At 42.8% G+C, this 20,949-nt stretch overlaps 1 protein-coding gene across 6 annotated transcripts; it reads left to right on the forward strand.

The window, feature by feature from the left end:
• The first annotated feature begins 1,918 nt into the window (after positions 1 to 1,918).
• Positions 1,919 to 20,684, forward strand: LOC129834872 (Bardet-Biedl syndrome 4 protein-like). 6 transcript variants are annotated; one of them, XM_055900210.1, is made up of 17 exons: positions 1,944 to 2,030; positions 3,756 to 4,135; positions 5,271 to 5,313; positions 7,980 to 8,059; positions 11,265 to 11,328; positions 11,560 to 11,671; positions 12,004 to 12,076; positions 12,307 to 12,360; positions 12,521 to 12,648; positions 13,830 to 13,884; positions 14,043 to 14,111; positions 16,301 to 16,453; positions 16,696 to 16,867; positions 18,169 to 18,238; positions 18,600 to 18,738; positions 19,167 to 19,383; positions 19,681 to 20,684. In XM_055900210.1, the coding sequence occupies exons 5-17, from the start codon at positions 11,268 to 11,270 to the stop codon at positions 19,860 to 19,862; spliced, it is 1,485 nt and encodes a 494-aa protein (XP_055756185.1). In that variant the 5' UTR covers positions 1,944 to 2,030; positions 3,756 to 4,135; positions 5,271 to 5,313; positions 7,980 to 8,059; positions 11,265 to 11,267; the 3' UTR covers positions 19,863 to 20,684. The 6 variants fall into 6 exon arrangements, with proteins under 6 accessions (XP_055756181.1, XP_055756185.1, XP_055756186.1 ...); XM_055900211.1 differs by having other exon boundaries at positions 1,981 to 2,063; XM_055900209.1 differs by lacking the exon at positions 1,944 to 2,030 and adding an exon at positions 2,228 to 3,405.
• The last annotated feature ends 265 nt before the right edge of the window (positions 20,685 to 20,949 follow it).

Genomic DNA, 20,949 nt, shown 5'->3' on the forward strand with positions numbered 1-20,949 from the left:
CAGGACTAGCAGCCACTCTACTCCCAGGAGCTGACTGTACCAATGGTGTAAATGCATGGACACCCCTCCCTCTACCCACACTAACCACACCAAAATCCCCAGCATAACTCATCTTATGGACTTGAGAGTCTTCCATGGCTCAATAGAGAACTAAACTACAATGTAATTTACTGCATACAAATACAAAAAAAAATGCAATAAACAAATTCCCTCAAAACATGCAAATAAACGCCAATACAATTATCTAGTGAATATGCTACATTCACCTTCACTATTTACAGTATACATTCACTTGTAGCAAACCATCAACAAGTGCGCATGCGCGGGTCGCGCATCTCCTCCACATGCACAGCTCCGGTGGTCAGCTTGAGCTAACCAGTCGGCAGGTCGCGGCACCAGTTTGTAGCGTGGTTCGTTCTGCGTTGTGTAATTCTTAATGAAGACGCTGCCACAACTGATGGTCTGCTCGTTGAAATCTTTTTATTTGCCCTGCACACAAAGAGACAACACACACGTTACCCTTGGTGCAGTCACAGCTCTCCGGCACCTTGCTAGCCGAGGGTCAGGCAAAAGAGAACGATAAAGTGGTATGGGGATACAGATAACCCGCGATGGGCCAAACCAAAATATACAAAACTTTTACAATCACTTGTATGTACAATATTGGTATGAAAAAGTGTTTGTACACCAAATAAAAACATTAGCTATGCAGCTGTAATTAAATAAAAAAATACACTGAATTATTATTATTATTATTAGATTATTAACATCCCCTCTTGACCTGGCCTATTTGAATTGGTCCTTGTGTGCAATTTGGTGCGTAATCTAGGGGAACAACATCACACTGCTACACCATGGCACATCTGTCACCAGATCTCAACCCAACTGAACACTTATGGGAGATTCTGGAGCAGCACCTGAGACAAAACACCAAATTATGGAATTTCTAGTGGAACAATGGTGTCGTGTCCCTTCAATAGAGTTCCAGACACTTGTAGAATCTATACCAATGCACACTGAAGCTGTTCTGGCGGCTCTTGGCGGCCCCATGCCTAGTTTCCTTTATTTTGGCAGTTACCTGTAAATCCTCCATAATCACTGTTGATGTTGTCTCTCCTGATTGGACCATTTGTATCTTCTTGTGGCAGGTTCGGATAATTTACGTGGCAGGTTTGGTGAATAAGCATGGCAGGTTAAGTTAATTAGCGGTTAGGTGAATTAATGTGGCAGGTTAGGAGACTACGGTTAATGTTAGGAAAAGGGTTAGGCTTAGCTACAATGCTACAGTTGTCAACGACTGTTGTCCCCGACGCGAAAGAAACAGACATTTTCACAGACCCTGTTGTCCGCGGGCGTTGGACCTCCGGTTGAATACCTCTGAGCCAACCAATCAGTCACATTTAGTCAGAGCACAGAAAATATGTTATTAAAAAAAAAGAAGAAAAAAAATACATTTTTTTTTCTGGCTATCTGATAGCACAACACAGGATTAAAAACTAAAATATATAGCTAATTTGAGAGATTGGGTTATTAAATCAGATTTGATTTAATCAGATAAAAAAAAATATATTGTAATGAAACCATGCAGGGAGCAGGTCTCGAACCTTCGACCTTGTAGCCCGAAGTCCAGTGTGACCAACATGAATAAAAGGGGAGATACAGGAGTGCCGGGAATCGATCTCACACAGGCAGGAGGACCATATGAATGTCGAATTATGGTAATTTATCACGAAGTAGTTTGTGTTGTGAACTACTACTCCTGTAGTCAACTATATTTTTCTTAAGGGTAGATTTAGTGCAGTTTAACTTTTAGTGTTTAGTAATTGGTAGCTTGGTAAACTATATTTTCAGAGTAACTTCCCCAACCCTGCAGTGCCAGAGGCAATAGAAACAGAAATCCTTCATAATCTCTGGTAAGGCTTTTTGAAACAGAGCTCAAAAGTACCCCGTTCTAGCGTACCCGTTCTAGCGTAACCATGGCAACAGTCTCCTGTGCTGTCAAGATGGCGGACGAAGAAAACACACTAACTGTGAGGATAATTTACTTGCTATGAATTACAATGGTAAACCGAATAAAATCTGCAATGTCTTGGATATAACTAGCTGGGATGTTTGTTGTTAGCAGTATGTCTGTTAGCAGTAATATGTCTAGAAACGTTTTGCTGAGCATTCTCCAGCTCTAGCTAGCTGAAAACATAGCAACTAGCTAACGACAAGCTTGTTAATGCTAGCAAATGCGTTACAGCAGTAATTGTTGTCGTTACAGCTCCGTATGGGGCCATGGCTAAAAGGGATCCAACTTTGGTCAAATTAACGTCAAAAGTTGGAAGGTTTTGCATTAACTAACCCTAGCCCTTTTCCTAATCTTAACCTAATTATCACAAAATGCTACATTAACACGTTTTGCTTAGCTAGATAATTAGCTAAACTCACGAAATTAATGTCATAACGTTATTTTTCGAAATCAAGGGGTATGCCGTTATTCCATCCGTCGATAATTAGTGTACATTCAATTCAAATAGTTCAATGATTTATCTTGCGTTCTTAATGACGCCCAATATTACTGGACGCCACAAGCAGATGTGAAGTCGTCATTACTCGTCGGCGACACGTTGTTATTGTTGGACAGCAAACATGGCGGATGAAAGTGTTGCTGGAGCCAGCCTTCTTAAGGTACTTTCGTTAATACATTTGGTAAATAATGCTGTAGTAAAGTTGCAATAGAGCATGCTGAGTCTACTTTCTAGTAGTCAGAATAATCTCACTCAAAATACACGCCTGAGCAGACAACGATATGACGTTGAACGACAGCACAGACGACGACAGTTTTTGCGTTTACACGCTACAACCACTATATGTACTGACGAAAGAAGCAGCAATCGATGATGCAACATGCGAGGTGTGTTGAAGCGGGATCGAAGACGCGGTGAAGATGTTTGCAGTATGATGTTGGATGATTTTGACGACGATCAATGGCGCAAACAGTTCCACATGACTCAGACCACATTTGAACACCTTGCACAGTTAGTAGAGTCTGAGAACTAAACAGACCACCAATGTCTGAAACACAATTGAATACCGTCGAAGGCTTGCTCTATTTTTGTGGTGGTGTGCAACACCAAGCGAGTACCACATTATTTCAAGTTTATTTGAATTCGGTGTCTCCACTGTTTGCATCATTCTAAGACAGGTGACTGCAGCTGTCGTGTAGACAAGTACAACCGCTTTATTTCGCTACCCGGTGGTAAAGGCATCCTAGCCACCATCTGTGGGTTTAAGCAGCTTGGGTATCCGCAATGTGCTGGTAACCATCGGTGAGACACACATCCCCATCACTCCTACCAAAATAATATCCAAAGGGCAGCATTATTCTGTGTTGCAGGCCGTTGCTGATCACAACCTCTGGTAAGTGTTCTGCTGCTCATCTAATTTCTGTTTTGACAAACAGAGGCCATGTTACCACTTGGTGACATAAGCCACATTTGAGCAGTTTGTCTTTTTCTAGCTTCACTGATGTCTATATGGGGTGTCTAGATCGTACAGGGGGTGAGAGTATTGGCCAACTCTGATCATTTCAGACTGACAGGGGAGCAGGGGAACCATCTTTTCCCCAGGAAGTATCTGATTAAACATCTGATTTTGATTCAGTTATAGAGAATAAGCACATGACTAAAACCTCTGCAAGCATAGTAATGACATATTTACTGCATGTATACAATTGTTTCTGAATCTACAATTATTATCCTCTTCCACAGAGTTCAGGATTTGTCATTGGTGTAGAGTTGCCAGTTCATCCGGTAGGAGACCCAGCGTACCCACTGAAGAGGTGGTTAATGACAGGCTTTTCCCAGGACACATCTCTGAATAACCACCAACAGAAGTTTAATGACCACCTGAGTTCTGCCAAGGTGGCTGTTGACGACTTCTTAGGACTCTTAAAATGTTTGATGAAGTGCATCAACATTGACGTTAAGTTAACGACAGACACTGTAACAGCGTGTTGCATACTGCACAATGTGTGTGAACTGAAGAAAGAACCGTTTCTGGCATGAATGGAACCGGGACATCATTGACAGGATCATCATCAGCAGACAGAGGCTAAGCTCACAGAGCAAGACCATAGTTTACTACAAGGGTCAGTGGAGGAAAGTGTTGTTACTGTACGGGATGCAATTATGACCTCTTTACATGACACCATAACTGTGCACTGATGTTTTAGCTTTGTGGTGCAAGCTGTTTGTGATTAGTGTTAAGTACCGCGGTGCTCAAGTTGTGGCTATGCCAACAAAGAACATTTTGCAACAACGTTGTGAATTTGCAGTGCAACACTTTTTTGTTGTTGCTTGAATGCTATTTACTTTTGCACAGTACGTTTTCAAGATGTTCGTGAATGTTATGTTAGACTTTGTATTTGTAAGATTTTTTTTTAGGTGAACGTTATGTTACATTACTTTGTACTTTTAAGATGTTTTTATGTGAACGCTTTGTTCTTGGAAGAGATCCTCAATAAATGTGTTTTATGAACATGTATAGAACAAAGTCTTCGTAATGCAATTTAGTCCAACCAAATCAACACTCAATGAAATGAATAACATTTTTTAGACTTAATTGAATATTTTAAACCCATACAAAAAACCTATCGGTAATAGAAAATGTAAAAATAAACTTGGCAACAAAGCACAGACAAATCTTGCATTTTAACAAATAGCAAACACATTATTTTGTATTTGTGTTTATTCCGGATCCCCATTGGCTGCAGCTACTCTTCCTGGGCTCCAATCACAATTACATAGAATAGTGTGTAACAATGTGTTATTGTTACACACTACTCTACTGTTGATGTTGCTGTATTACTGATTATGTATTGTAGATATGTTATGTTAAAGTGAGTTATAAAGGAAGCGAAAGCCCCACAACAAAAGGTGGTGAAAGAGGTAATGAGTGTATTAAAGCTCCTTCATAAAAGGACACAGGCATGTCATCTCTAGATCCATGCCTAGTAAAGGGCCTGCTCGCTGCATCAAACTCACTTTAAGTGTTCTAGTCTACCAAAGATCGCTGTCTGACCCCAAAAAAGTTTGATGGTCCAGGTGTAGTGTATTATGGCTGTCTGTGACCAAAAGAGTCTGATGGTCCAGGTGTAGTGTACAATGCATCCTCAGAGGGGAATGGTGAAGAAGGTGGCAGGATGCAGGCCAGGAGTTGCTCCAAAATTGAGACTCCCTGACCACATCCCAATTTGTTGCCTCATGGATCTCCCTCTTTTTCAGCTCCCAGTGGCCCCTGAGACGAAGAAACGCCAGGCTCCAAAAGGTAAATGTCTAATTACACAACAGTAACTCTACAGTTTTCCATTGAAATGTCACATACACCTGTGTTTTAACATGACAGTGGAGGGCATTAGTTATACAAAAACAAAAAAACATGATGCCATAGGCCTATTTATTAAGGGGAAATGGTTTGGCTAACTGACAGCATTTACTAAGGTCACGCTAGTCAAAATTACTCTTGACATCCAGGTTCCCTCCAGCAATTAAAAAATGCTCCGGCATAACAGCGTCTGTACGTAATAGAACGTCAGTTTGACGTAGAGGAACTACGTCACTGCCTACCAGTGGAGACTGCTGAGCGGAGGATGGCTCAAAATAATGGCTGGAATTCAGTCATTGGAATGGCATCAAACACATGGAAACTACTTGTTTGATGTCTTTGATAGCATTCCATTGACTCCATTCCAGCCATTATTATGAGCCGTCCTCCTCTCACTTTTCCCCCGTTATCGTAGTTGCCAAAACAGTCCGTCATTGAAACCTGACCCTCAGTGTTGCAAAGGGACGAGACTAAGTCAAAATGTCAGAATTGAATTAATGCTCGCTGCAGTGTGTTACAGACTTTAAACAAATATTTTATTTGACTAAAGAGGGCGCCCTTACCCTTCTTCCAATGTTTAAGCTGACAGAAACTTACAACCATATTCCAGAACACAATAAAAATATATAGGCCTAGCATTCGTATAGAATAGCTTGTAGATATTGTTTTCATCCATCCCACAGAAGTTGACCTTTTAATAAATAAAAAGAAGGCCATGATATCACCCTTAGGCCCCCTCATACATCACCCACTGTATTTTGTGTGCCAACTCATATTGTTGTGCAGCCCACTACAGAAATCATGTCATTGATACAAAGCAATTGTAGGAGAAACACTAACGCACAGTTCTTACACTTGACCTCAATTTCCAAAGAGGTGACAAGTTGAAGAGTGAACTTTGTCCGCTTCAGGGGTCTTTTGATCTCAACAGGCTTTTCTTCAAGCATTCTCCTCCAACTTATCCTCTTTGCTCAGCTGGACTTTTTTTTATAGTGAACAGAATAATACAAAGCTGTCTCTTCTCTCTCTACACATTACCGAGATCATGCGTACAATGAGAGGATTTTTTTGGGGGGGAATGAAATCTTCTCGCTGGCTATATTTGGACGGTTCCATGCTGGGTTCCTCTTCCTATTGCTGCTTCTCTCTTTATTGTCCCATGAAGACATGTCACAGACGAACCCCTCCCTCCTCAAAATCTTCCCAGCTTTAGTAAGAGTGGACTTAAAGTGCCACAGGGCCGCAGCTGAAACCCAGAGACAAGAATATTATTGCTGTCTCGGCAGGAGCCAAAGCGGATTAAGCCCACAAATAAGGCCACTCCAAATCTGATGCGGCAAATATGAGAGGGGGGATGCAGTCTCCATACACTGCAGTCTAGCACTCAGCGAACAGGGGAAAAGGAAGGCTTTCTCTGTGGGGTTAGAGTGGGGGTCCAGTTGAGGTTCTTGCTGTGAGACACTGGAGCTCCGACTTAACAATTGGCGAGATAAAACAGAGGGGAGCTTTGGTGTAAATCACAGTTTTTCCACAGGCACTAACCTAACAACATCCACCCAATACCCTGTAGTGTAGTCTCAGTCAGCTTCATTTCATATAGCCAGTGTCCTATTGCTGCCTCACAGGTAGGCACAAGATAAAAGGATTACTGAAATCAAAGAAGTCACTCTATTTGGAATTACAATGGCAGCTATCTTGAATACAATTGTGTTCTGCTAGAGGAAAGGTTTCCAGTACTGTTATACAGAAGCTTGGTTGGCATGGCCATCTTAGCTCACCAAATATATCCTACTGTATTGAATTTCATGTTCCCCATTGTCTGTCTGTCTGTAGCATGTGCTCCTTGTCATTCCTGTCAGGAACACTGAGCTTGTTAAAGACATGGTTGCCTGGGCAACAAGGATAATATCTTAATGGCAGAGGCAGAATAAAACAACATCATTGTCTGTAACTAACAATTAGCAGTATTGTAACTATTATCTAACTTACTGAGGTATTATGTCTGAGGAAAGTAGCCTGAAGGGTTTTTGTTGGAAAATGTTGCGTCAGTCCTTGTCTTATTAAAGACTGATGCAGAGCACTGTAGTTTCAGGTAATAAAGTGACCATACATTTTAAAGAGAGAGTCTCTTCTGAATTATCATTGAAAATGCTATAAATATTTCTTCATTTAATTACATATCTTATTGATATTTCTACATTTTTCTTTTTTGTATTATTGTGTATTGTTATGTATTGCTTGGTATTACTGCACTGTTGTAGCTAGAAGCACAAGCATTACCCTGCACCTGCGATAACATCTGCAAATCTGTGTACGCGACCAATAAACTTTGATTTGAGATAGTATAACATGAAATGGCCATTCACTGGCAGCATGACTCAACTCATATACAGCAATGTTAGCTTCAGTTGTTCTGAGAGGGCAGAATGAGACTGTTTTTGCTGTACTTGATTTCTGACCACGTCATGGATTATTCTATTAAATCTATTCTTATCAGTGCGGGTCAACAAGGGCCTTAAATGAGAAAGGGTGGAGGGGTTTGTTTGGTATCGAGCCAATATGCCGTCTCCTCATCACCCCTGAATGTCTTCTCTGCCTCTCCCCCTCAGCTCCGGAACTTCCCATTCTGGAGAGGAGGAACTGGCTCATCCACCTGCACTACATCCGCAAAGACTATGAGACTTGCAAGGTATGCTCCCCCCGCCGCGCTGTCTCTCCCGGTGGTCCGGTCCAGTCCCTGACTGTCATTCATTCCCCCTTGTTTAATGTGCATTGGTGTCACACTGACCTTTTGTCAGCCTAGACAGCATGCAGTTAATGAATGAAGGCATCAAGGGCTCCCTCACCCTCACTTTGTCTTAGTGTCTTCTGCTGAGAAGATAGTGATGTAATCTTCTGTTTCAAGCTGTGTTCCGTCTGGAAATGTGAAAATGCTACTAGCGCATGCTATTTTTCTCCTACCCTGCATGCGTAGTTAAATAAATCAAATAATGAATGAACCCACTACACAATCTCAGAAGTACAGTTTTGTAACAACAGCTGTTATAATACTTGTTGTGGGTGAAAATGGGAATGAACCAAGAATGTTGGTTTACTACAGGTAACTGCCAAAAAAAAAAAAATATTTTACCTTTATTTAACTAGGCAAGTCAGTTAAGAACAAATTCTTATTTTCAATGACGGCCTAGGAACAGTGGGTTAACTGCCTGTTCAGGGGCAGAACGACAGATTTGTACCTTGTCAGCTCAGGGATTTGAACTTGCAACCTTTCGGTTACTAGTCCAACGCTCTAACCACTAGGCTACCCTGCCGCCCCAGGAAGGAAACACTTAAAAAAATGAGAGATAAAGTATATTGAAATGGGTGATTCCACACAGGGGTGGTTCCTGACTTAATTAAGCAATTAACATCCCATCATGCTTAGGGTCATGTATCAAATGTTTTGGCTACCATGGCCATGCCCCCATAGGTTGACAATGGCCCCATCCACAGGGCACGAGTGGTCACTGACTGGTTTGATGAGCATGAAAACCATATACCATGGCCGTCTCAGTCACCAGATCTCAACCTAATTGAACACTTACACTTATTGGAGATTCTGGAGCGGCGCCTGAGACAGCGTTTTCCACCACCATCAACAAAACACCAAATTATGGAATTTCTTGCGGAAGAATGGTGTCACATCCCTCCAATAGAGTTCCAGACAATTCTAGAATCTATGCCAAGGTGCATTGAAGCTGTTCTGGCTCGTGGTGGCCTAACGCCCTATTAAATCAAATTTTATTGGTCACTTACACATGGTTAGCAGATGTTAATGCGAGTGTAGCGAAATGCTTGTGTTTCTAGTTCCGACCGTGCAGTAATATCTAACAAGTAATCTAACAATTTCACAACAACTACCTTATATACACAAGTGTAAAGGAATGAATAAGAATATGTACATATAAATATATGGATGAGCGATGGCCGAACGGCATAAGCAAGATGCAGTAGATGGTATAGAGTACAGTATATACAAATGAGATGAGTAATGTAGGGTATGTAAACATTACATAAAGTGGCATTGTTTAAAGTGACTAGTGATACATTTATTACATCCAATTTTTTATTATTAAAGTGGCTAGAGATTTGAGTCAGTATGTTGGCAGCAGCCATTCAATGTTAGTGATGACTGTTTAACAGTCTGATGGCCTTGAGATAGAAGCTGTTTTTCAGTCTCTCGGTCCCAGCTATGATGCACCTGTACTGACCTCGCCTTCTGGATGATAGTGGGGTGAACAGGCAGTGGCTCGGGTGGTTGTTCTCCTTGAAAATCTTTTTGGCCTTCCTGTGACATCAGGTGGTGTAGGTGTCCTGGAGGGCAGGTAGTTTGCCCCCAGTGATGCATTGTGAAGACCTCACTACCCTCTGGAGAGCCTTATGGTTGTGGGCGGAGCAGTTGCCATACCAGGCGGTGATACAGCCCGAAAGGATGCTCTCGATTGTACATCTGTAAAAGTTGGTGAGTGTTTTTGGTGACAAGCCAAATTTCTTCAGCGTCCTGAGGTTGAAGAGGTGCTGTTGAGCCTTTATCACCACGCTGTCTGTGTGGCTGGACCATTTCAGTTTGTCTGTGATGTTTACGCCGAGGAACTTAACTGTCCACCTTCTCCACTACTGTCCCGTCGATGTGGATAGGGGGGTGCTCCCTCTGCTGTTTCCTGAAGTCCACGATCATCTCCTTTGTTTTGTTGACATTGAGTGTGAGGTTATTTTCCTGACACAACACTCCGAGGGCCCTCACCTCCTCCCTGTAGTGCGTCTCGTCGTTGTTGGTAATCAAGCCTACCACTGTAGTGTCGTCTGCAAACTTGATGATTGAGTTGGAGGATTGCATGGCCACGCAGTCATGGGTTAACAGGGAGTACAGGAGAGGGCTGAGAACGCACCGTTGTGGGGCCCCAGTGTTGAGGATCAGCGGGGTGGAGATGTTGTTTCCTACCCTCACCACCTGGGGGCGGCCCGTCAGAAAGTCCAGGACCCAGTTGCACAGGGCGGAGTTGAGACCCAGGGTCTCAAGCTTAATGACGAGTTTGGAGGGTACTATAGTGTAAAATGCTGAGCTGTAATTGATGAACAGCATTCTTACATAGGTATTCCTCTTGTCCAGATGGGTTAGGGCAGTGTGCAGTGTGATTGCGATTGCGTCGTCTGTGGACCTATTGAGGCGGTAAGCAAATTGGAGTGGGTCTAGGGTGTCAGGTAGGGTGGAGGTGATATGATCCTTGACTAGTCTCTGAAAGCACTTCATGATGACGGAAGTGAGTGCTACGGGGCGATAGTTGTTTAGCTCAGTTACCTTAGCTTTCTTGGGAACAGGAACAATGGTGGCCCTCTTGAAGCATGTGGAAACAGCAGACTGGGATAGGGCTTGATTGAATATGTCCTTAAACACACCAGCCAGCTGGTCTGCGCATGCTCTGAGGACGTGGCTAGGGATGCCGTCTGGGCCGGCAGCCTTGCGAGGGTTAACACGCTTAAATGTTTTACTCACGTTGGCTACGTTGAAGGAGAGTCCACAGGTTTTGGTAACGGGCCGTGTCTGTGGCACTGTATTGTCCTCAAAGCGAGCAAAGACACTTTTAAAAAGGTATTTTTTACATTATTTTGCCAGTTACCTGTATGTCTGTCTTAGTTGTCATAGGAATGCTTTATCTGCCAATCACAAAACTGAGTGTAGCCAATGTATTAGTCTTCCTTGCCAGACTCATTGCACTCCACCCCAGTGTGTTGGAGATAGCGGCTGTGGGACGAGACTACCAACTTAGGAAATACTGTCGATATTCAGTTCTTGCAATATTCTTGTAACATCAGTTTGCTCGTGGAGCAGAGATCATGTTTGTTGTTTCCCAAAGGCAATGATCAAAGAGCAGCTACAGGAGACCCAGGGAATGTGTGAATATGCCATATACGTACAAGGTAAGAAGCCATACTACATAACGTAACGTTCCACATCCCTCATGTGTTCATCACGTTCAAATGGTTTATCCCATCCACAACAGAGCTTTAGTCTATTCCAGTCAAAACCAAGCTTTAGATGTAACATTTCCTCCCCCAAAAAAGGCTTATACCCCCTACTGCGCCTTAGATTTGAATGTGTCGGTTTAACGCCTTTTCACGCTAACATAAAACTCTTTTCTTGCAATGAAGCGCTAATCTTGCGTCTGGAGGGGCAGATCCAGCCATCCCTGGAGCTGTTCCAGAGTTGTGCCATCCTCAATCCCACCAGCCCCGACAACCTCAAACAAGTGGCCCGATCGCTGTGAGTAGAGAGTACCCCTGCCTCAGCCCTGAGCCTGCCTGGGGGAGACCCTGCCGTTGATCAGATCACTCTACAGGCCCAGGCCAGGAACGGGTCATACAGAATATAATAATGATATAAGATTGTGTTAGTGCAGGGTTCCTTACAAAATCATAGTAGTTTATATGGTATGAGGGATGGGAACTGTTCGGCATTTGCCTTGGAGATGCACGTCTACCATTTTGCAGCAGAATACCCACCGGGCATTAGCTGATTTAGGAGATGTTGAATTTAGGGTTACTCTGTGCGTGTACTTCCATTTATAGTTGTTTATGCATCTTTTTTTCCTTCAGTTTTCTGCTGGGGAAACACAAGGCAGCCATTGAGGTTTATCATGAAGCTGCGAAACTCAATGAAAAAGACTGGGTAAGAGAAAAGATTGTGGTTTCCTCTACTCAGTAGAGTTGCTTATCTTTGGCCTGTACCCGTAACCATTGACACCGGGAGATTTATCCATCAGCATTGCTCTTCCTGGATTTACACACTGCTTCTCGGCTATAGGGTTGAACAGTGGAACAATGAACTATATGCATAGTCAGGCGTTTTGACTTGTGTTGTAGCTCCATATAGCCACTCTGATATTTTTCTCACTCCAGGAGATCAACCATAATCTGGGTGTATGCTATTCCTTCATAAAAGACTTCCAAAATGTAAGTATGAGCTGGATTTTGACACACTGTTCATAAGGAAGTAATTAGACTAAAGGGTTCTTTTATAATTCAAATTTCAATATGAAATGGCGTCTCAGCCAGTGTACAAGTATTTGACGTTGGATGATAGAGTAGAGATACTGTATCTGTTGTTTTCCAGTCTGAAGAGCAGTTGAATGCAGCCTTGCAGTTGAAAAAACACGACAGGACATTCATGACACTGGGAAAGGTCCACTTGTTGGCGGGAGACACGGACAAAGCCATCGAAGTGTACAAAAGTGCAGTGGAGTAAGTTTGGATGTAGAGATTAAAAGTTAAAACAAACTGTTCTAAAAGTTGGGGAACCTTGCACCACTTCTAATATGCCCTAGAAAATATCCTAAGGGACATTTGTTTTTTAAAGAATTGTGAATAGGTGACATTTACGGAGAACATTCACTGTAATTAAGTTTTGTTTAAAAGAAGTTCATCCTCATGGAAGAAAATGTAGATTTTTTGAAAGGTTGCTTTGTTATTAAAAACCCAAATGTGTAGGTTTTTAATACTAGAGGAACAACTTTCACTGAACTTACATTATTCAAAAAACTGGAAGCACTAAAGCCTTCATTAGGGAATTGTTTTTTAATAATAGAGCAATGATAATATATACGAATTTTAGACAACCTTTTCACAGTAATGATTATGCAGCAGAAGGGTAATTTTCCCTACATAGCTATTAATGATGTTCATTGGAATAAAAGAGGAGTAAATAATCCCTAAAGACGAAGAAAACATGCTGTGCTTTGAACAGTGGGATCTGTTCCTGGTTGTAATCACACTAGTTTAACATTTTCCGCTCTGAAATTGTTGAGTTCAATCATCTAAACAACTGAATCAAGCTCACTTATCATCTCTGACTGAAGGCCACCCATGGCATTGTTCAACGTACTGTACAAATCCAAATCGGTTTCAATATCCTCACTAGCATATTACTTAGAACGAAGCAATACATTTGTGTGTGCATCCATACTAGCAAATGGTATTTTAGTATGAGTAAGTGTTATGTCAGTATGGATATTAGTATGGATGTAGGATCAAAGCCCAAATAACCATTAAATAATCGTCCTATCCAGGGCAGCGGAGGAAATAAGGTAATGACAAAAGTCAGTGTATATATGGGGTCGCCTTGCCGTGTTCATTATTACTACTGCCTATTGGGTAAATTAATTAATCAAGTTGCCCAGCTACTTGGTTTGCTTTTAATTAGACTAACCACTGTGAGCCTTAATTCAACCTCACCCCTCCTCTCAAGGCTCCTTCTTTAAGTCTTTTCTTCCCCCCAGTCATAATTAATACTCTGCAATTATGCTGAAACGAACTCATTAAATAATCAGCAAATTCCAAGCTCTGTTCTTCTATTTGCATTAGACATTATTATGTGTAATTACATGCGTAAAGGTGATATTAGAGGTGTCTTTCCCTCCGTGTAGGTTCTCTCCAGAGAATGCAGAGTTGCTGACCACTCTGGGGCTCCTGTATCTGCAGGTGGGTCTGCAATCAACTCTGAACACACTCTTAAGAGTGGAATGGTTTTTTTATTAGGAAATGGGTTAGAATATTATGTTGTGTCCCAAAAAAATGTCAATTAAGTTTTTCCAGAATGGTGATGTTTGTTCGCACTGATTTTTGATATTCTTTCACAGTTGGGGAAATACCAAAAAGCATTTGAACATCTCGGGAATGCACTTACTTATGACCCTAATAACTATAAGGTAAGTGGCCACCATTTTATGAGCTTGTTTCGTTTTTTATAAACCCCTGACACCAATGTACTGTATAACCGCAACATTGAATCTGATGTACTGTATGTGTAAAATGTACTGTAGGGTTCCCCAACTGGCGGCCCAAATCGATTTTATTTGGCCGCCCAAATAAAAAGTGTTTTCCCACAAAAAATGTATACATTATATATATATTAGTTCCAGTCAAAAGTTTGGACACACCTACTTATTCCAGGGTTTTTCTTTATTTTTACTATTTTCTACATTGTAGAATAATAGTGACGACATCAAAACTATGAAATAACACATATGGAATTATGTAGTAACCAAAACAGTGTTAAACAAATCTAAATATATTTTATATTTGAGATTCAAAGTAACCACCCTTTGCCTTGATGACAGCTTTGCACACTCTTGGCATTCTCTCAACCAGCTTCATGAGGTAGTCACCTGGAATACATTTCAATTAACAGGTGTGCCTTGTTAAAAGTTAATTTGTGGAATTTCTTTCCTTACTCCGTTTGAGCCAATCAGTTGTGTTGTGACAAGGTAGGGGTGGTATACAGAAGATAGTCCTATTTGGTAAAAGACCAAGTCCATATTATGGCAAGAATAGCTCAAATGGTCAGTTAATCTGGAAAATTTCAAGAACATTTACAATTTATTCAAGTGCAGTCGCAAAAACCATCAAGTGCAATGATGAAACTGGCTCTCATGAGGTCCGCCACAGGAAAGGAAGACCCAGAGTTACCTTTGCTGCAGAGGATAAGTTCATTAGAGTTACCAACCTCAGAAATTGCAGCCCAAATAAATGCTTCACATAGTTCAAGTAACAGACACATCTCAACATCAACTGTTCAGAGGAGACTGCGTGAATCAGGCCTTCATGGTCGAATTGCTGCAAAGAAACCACTACTAAAGGACACCAATAAGAAGAAGAGACTTGCTTGGGCCAAGAAACACGAGCAATGGACATTAGACCGGTGGAAATCTGTCTTTTGGTCTGATGAGTCCAAATGTGAGATTTTTGGTTCCAACTGCCATGTCTTTGTGAGACACAGAGTAGGTGAACGGATGATCTCTGCATGTGTGGTTCCCACCGAGAAGCATGGAGGTGTGATGTGTGGGGTGCTTTGCTGGTGACACGGTCAGTGATTTATTTACAATTCAAAAGGCACACTTAACCAGCATGGCTACCATAGCATTCTGGAGCTATACGCCATCCCATCTGGTTTGCCCTTAGTGGGACTATCATTTATTTTTCAACAGGACAATGACCCAAACACCTCCAGGCTGTGTAAGGGCTATTTGACCAAGAAGCAGAGTGATGGAGTGCTGCATCAGATGACCTGGCCTCCACAATCACCCGACCTCAACCCAATTGAGATGGTTTAGGATGAGTTGGACCGCAGAGTGAAGGAAAAGCAGCCAACAAGTGCTCAGCATATGTGGGAACTCCTTCAAGACTGTTGGAAAAGCATTCTAGGTGAAGCTGGTTGAGAGAATGCCAAGAGTGTGCAAAGCTGTCATCAAGGCAAAGGGTGGCTACTTTGAAGAATCTAAAATGTTTATTTGTTTAACACTTTTTTGGTTACTACATGATTCCATAGTGTTGATGTCTTCACTATTATTCTACAATGTAGAAAATCATAAAAAATAAAGAAAAACCCTTGAATGAGTAGGTGTGTCCAAACTTTTGACTGGTACTGTAGTTGATGATCCCTGCAGCTGAATCTAGTTGGTGATCCCTGCAGCTGAATCTAGTTGGTGATCCCTGCAGCTGAATCTAGTTGGTGATCCCTGCAGCTGAATCTAGTTGGTGATCCCTGCAGCTGAATCTAGTTGGTGATCCCTGCAGCTGAATCTAGTTGGTGATCCCTGCAGCTGAATCTAGTTGGTGATCCCTGCAGCTGAATCTAGTTGGTGATCCCTGCAGCTGAATCTAGTTGGTGATCCCTGCAGCTGAATCTAGTTGGTGATCCCTGCAGCTGAATCTAGTTGGTGATCCCTGCAGCTGAATCTAGTTGGTGATCCCTGCAGCTGAATCTAGTTGGTGATTCCTGCAGCTGAATCTAGTTGGTGATTCCTGCAGCTGAATCTAGTTGGTGATTCCTGCAGCTGAATCTAGTTGGTGATCCCTGATGTACAGTATGTCAGTTATGTGTATGTGTCCCTACTAGGCCATCCTGGCAGCAGGCAGTATGATGCAGACCCATGGGGACTTTGATGTGGCCATGAACAAGTACCGCGTGGCAGCGTGCATGGTCCCCGAGAGCCCCCCGCTCTGGAACAACATCGGCATGTGCTTCTTTGGCAAGAAGAAATATGTAGCAGTGAGTATTCTCATATTTCATGTACTGTACATATAAAATGGCGTGAAGGACAGATGTATGTCATATGATAGATCAAATGTGACAGATGTCATCTCTTTCCATGGCATCAAAGGGGGCATACTAAGACTACAGTACACTACAGTACTACAGTACCTCAAATGACATTTTAAGGACAGTTGTTGTTTTGTTGTCTAGCCATGTTAAACCCCTCTCCTTTCCTGGGTCCTTTCTGTGTGAACCAGGCCATCAGCTGTCTGAAGCGGGCCCACTACCTGTCTCCGTTTGACTGGAAGGTGCTGTACAACCTGGGCCTGGTGCACCTCACCATGCAGCAGTATGCCTCTGCCTTCCACTTCCTCAGCGCTGCCACCAACCTGCAGCCCCGCCTGGGAGAACTCTACATGCTACTAGCAGGTAATACTAGCCTGGCCTGGGAGAACTCTACATGCTACTAGCAGGTAATACTAGCCTGGCCTGGGAGAACTCTACATGCTACTAGCAGGTAACACTAGCCTGGCCTGGGAGAACTCTACATGCTACTAGCAGGTAATACTAGCCTGGCCTGGGAGAACTCTACATACTACTAGCAGGTAACACTAGCCTGGCCTGGGAGAACGCTACATGCTACTAGCAGGTAATACTAGCCTGGCCTGGGAGAACTCATGCAACTAGCAGGTAACACTAGCCTGGCCTTGGAGAACGCTACATGCTACTAGCAGGTAACACTAGCCTGGCCTTGGAGAACGCTACATGCTACTAGCAGGTAATACTAGCCTGGCCTGGGAGAACTCTACATGCTACTAGCAGGTAATACTAGCCTGGCCTGGGAGAACTCTACATACTACTAGCAGGTAACACTAGCCTGGCCTGGGAGAACGCTACATGCTACTAGCAGGTAATACTAGCCTGGCCTGGGAGAACTCATGCAACTAGCAGGTAACACTAGCCTGGCCTTGGAGAACGCTACATGCTACTAGCAGGTAACACTAGCCTGGCCTTGGAGAACGCTACATGCTACTAGCAGGTAACACTAGCCTGGCCTGGGAGAACGCTACATGCTACTAGCAGGTAACACTAGCCTGGCCTGGGAGAACTCTACATGCTACTAACAGGTAACACTAGCCTGGCCTTGGAGAACGCTACATGCTACTAGCAGGTAACACTAGCCTAGCCTGGGAGAACTCTATATGCTACTAGCAGGTTACACTAGCCTGGCCTGGGAGAACTCTATATGATACTAGCCTGGCCTGGGAGAACTCTACATGCTACTAGCAGGTAACACTAGCCTGGCCTGGGAGAACTCTACATGCTACAAGCAGGTAACACTAGCCTGGCCTGGGAGAACTCTACATGCTACTAGCAGGTTACACTAGCCTGGCCTGGGAGAACTCTACATGCTACAAGCAGGTAATGCTAGCCTGGCCCGGCCTGCTCCCATCTGGATTGGCTTTATGTGTCACTTTCCCCAGATACAGATCCAGCCTAGTCCTTTAAGTCCAAGACAAGGCTAAATCTGTGCCTAGGGCATTATGAGTACTAGGTAACATGCAACCTTAAATACTTGGTTCAAGGTACCACATTGCATTCCCTTATATTTACCATGGAATAGTGTTCATGTAATGGGATCTGTCTTATAATGTGTTTATGGATGTTTACAGGTTTCTATAGGTTTAGTTTTTGTAGTTAACAATGAACTGACCACTCTCCTCTTTCAGTTGCACTGACCAATCTGGAGGACGTGGACAATGCCAGGAGATCCTATGAACAAGCTGTGGCTTTAGACCAGTAAGTTCCTCCCAATCAAACTTCCGTACAGTTTGAACTTATGTCCTGAGTCAATCCACGAAGTTCAAATTGTGTTGAATGTAATTAATTTCAAATGAGACCGAGATATAACATTTTCACGAGCAGCACCGCATGCCGATGGGGAGGAGTGGAATCTGTGGATTGGCACATTATTATGTGCCATCCTCCCCTCAGCAGCCTCCTGTGATCAGAGTACCTCACACTTTAATGCTCTTAGTTGTTGCAGACATCAACCCAATATTGCTGTTTACTTCGTACATCGCTGCCTCTACCTTTGATTACTGATCTATCTATGACGTATCAAATCCATCTGTTTTGACTGGCTCCTTGTTCCTCACAGGTCCAACCCTCTGGTCAACCTGAACTTTGCCATTCTGCTGTACAACCACGGGGACAAGAAGGGAGCCCTGCAACAGTACCAGGAGATGGAAAGGAAAGTCAACATACTGAAGGACAGCAACACTGAGTTTGACCCTGAGGTACAATACAGTAGCTTCCTCTATACTCTGACATGGCACATACGGTGTAGGTCAAACACAGGAGGTTGGTGGCACCTTAATCGGGGAGAACGGGCTTGTGGTATTGACTGGAGTGGAATAGGTGGAATGGTATGAAATACATCAAATACATGGTTTGATGCCATTCCATTTGCTCTGTTTCCGGCCATTAATATGAGCCGTCCTCCCTTCAGCAGCCTCTTGTGAGCTCAAACTACTGATGGAAGAGACAAACGTTTGCCAATGTTGCATTAACGTGATGTTGATGTTAATATGACGCATTTAATGTAATACAGTATGGTCAGTATATTGTACCACATTCTCACGTCGGCTTAATAACATCAACAACAACAATAAATGCCCTCTTCAATTTCTTGATTTTTCCTAATACAGCCATTTTGTTTCCTTAGTTAATGGACATGGCTCAGAAGATGGCCGCTGCCTTGCAGGTGGGAGAGAGCCTGGAGTGGACCAAGCCGGTCAAAGACCCCAAGTCTAAGCAGCGCTCGGCTGGGGCCCCCAGTAAAACCCCTGGCAGCTCCCAGCAGCCCCTAGGCACCAACCAGGCCCTGGAGCAGGCCATGTCCTCCGCCGCAGGCTACAACAAGAGCATCACACTCCCCACAGGTAACACATCACACCATCCCTATATTTGTTTATGCATTTTCTGTGATAGTTGGGTAAATGCTCGCTTAACATAAAGTGTTTACCCTCCACTATACTACTGGTAATTAACTAGGGTATATGGATGAGATAGAGACGTGTCCAGTTAACATAATAATATGATCTTGTCAGTAGACTGTTAACTTGACTCACATCTCTCTCTGAGAGCTCCTTAAAGTGTAACACCAATACAAAATGAACTGTTTACAGAACACTGCATATACTTAGTAAAATTTTCAATTTGTAATACCTGTCTCTCAGGAGTGTCCCCCCATAGCCAGCCCACACCCCCCTCCCTGGCCTTGGAGGAGGAGCCTGATGTGGAGACCACCCCCACCTCCCGAGCCCCTCAGCCAGACGAGTCAGACCCCTCCACCACCCTGCCCCCTCTGGCAGCCAAGCCCAAAGTCAAGAAGAACAAGTTGAAGCAAGAGCTGAACTAGACAGGGGCCCCTATTTAGTCCACAGGCCGGTAGTGTATGATCACTCCCAGAATGTCACTCAGCCTATCTAGTCCACAGGCCGGTAGTGTATCATCACTCCCAGAATGTCACTCGGTCTCTATCCGTTTTGGTTTTCATCAAGAATAGTTAGTCGAAGGCCACAAGGCGTTCACTTGCTTTTTGATTTAGCTTGTTACAAAGTGCTTTATGTTGCTCTTTCTTAATGGTCTTACTAACCAAGGTGAGCCAGCCTAGTGACAGAGGTGTCATAATGAGTTGACTTCCTGATCATCAAAGTCCTTGACATGATCTCTTTTCAGTACTTTTCAGATACTTCCTCTGTTCAACTTTCTCTATCGGGCAGTATCAAATGCAGCATATGATTTTTTACTTAGCCTTGGTCAGTGGCAGGTCTGAATTGTTGTTTATAATGACACTAAATATACATTCCTCCATTTTAAGTAACCTCTAAGATATGACAATCATGAATGAGATGAGGGAAATAAAGATTGTAGTGTTTTATACCTAATATGAGATGGATTTATTCAAGGCCTTTTTTTAAACTATTGTTGAATTTTAAGATGTTTAGAAATTGTGATGTTTGCCTTGACAGAATAGATGTGTATTTATTGTTGCAAAATCCAAAGTGTCATGAATGTGATTGATAGTGTTCTGCTCTTTATTTTAGTCACAGTAGTGTTAGGCTAAACGACACGGTTGGTTGGGTAGACTTTAGCTCAGCGGCTAACAGTTGTGTAAGTGTGTGTGAACATGCACGTGATATACAGGTAACTGACAAAATAAACGATACATCAAATCAAATGTTATTTGTCACATGCGCCGAATACGACAGGTGTAAACCTTACCGTGAAGTGCTTACTTACAAGCCCTACCAACAATGCAGTTCAAGAAATAGTTAATAAAATATTTACTAAATCTTTTTAAATCGAATCAAAAAGTAACACAAGAAATGTACATAACAATAACGAGGCTATATACAGGGGTCACCGGTTAGTCGAGGTAATTTGTAAAGTGACTATGCATAGATAATAAACAGCGAGTAGCAGCAGTGTAAAAACAAAGGGGA

This window comes from Salvelinus fontinalis, chromosome 35 (genome assembly GCF_029448725.1).
Source record: "Salvelinus fontinalis isolate EN_2023a chromosome 35, ASM2944872v1, whole genome shotgun sequence".
In the NCBI taxonomy this organism is placed as follows: domain Eukaryota; kingdom Metazoa; phylum Chordata; class Actinopteri; order Salmoniformes; family Salmonidae; genus Salvelinus; species Salvelinus fontinalis.

Bases quoted from the DNA above. Each gene is read 5' to 3' on its own strand.
- LOC129834872 (XM_055900206.1), top strand. From the start codon at position 1,977: ATGGCAACAGTCTCCTGTGCTGTCAAGATGGCGGACGAAGAAAACACA. The intron at 11,672-12,003 runs GTGAGTAGAGAG...TTTTTCCTTCAG, and splicing joins AAACAAGTGGCCCGATCGCT to TTTTCTGCTGGGGAAACACA. The intron at 14,112-16,300 runs GTAAGTGGCCAC...TGTCCCTACTAG, and splicing joins ATGACCCTAATAACTATAAG to GCCATCCTGGCAGCAGGCAG.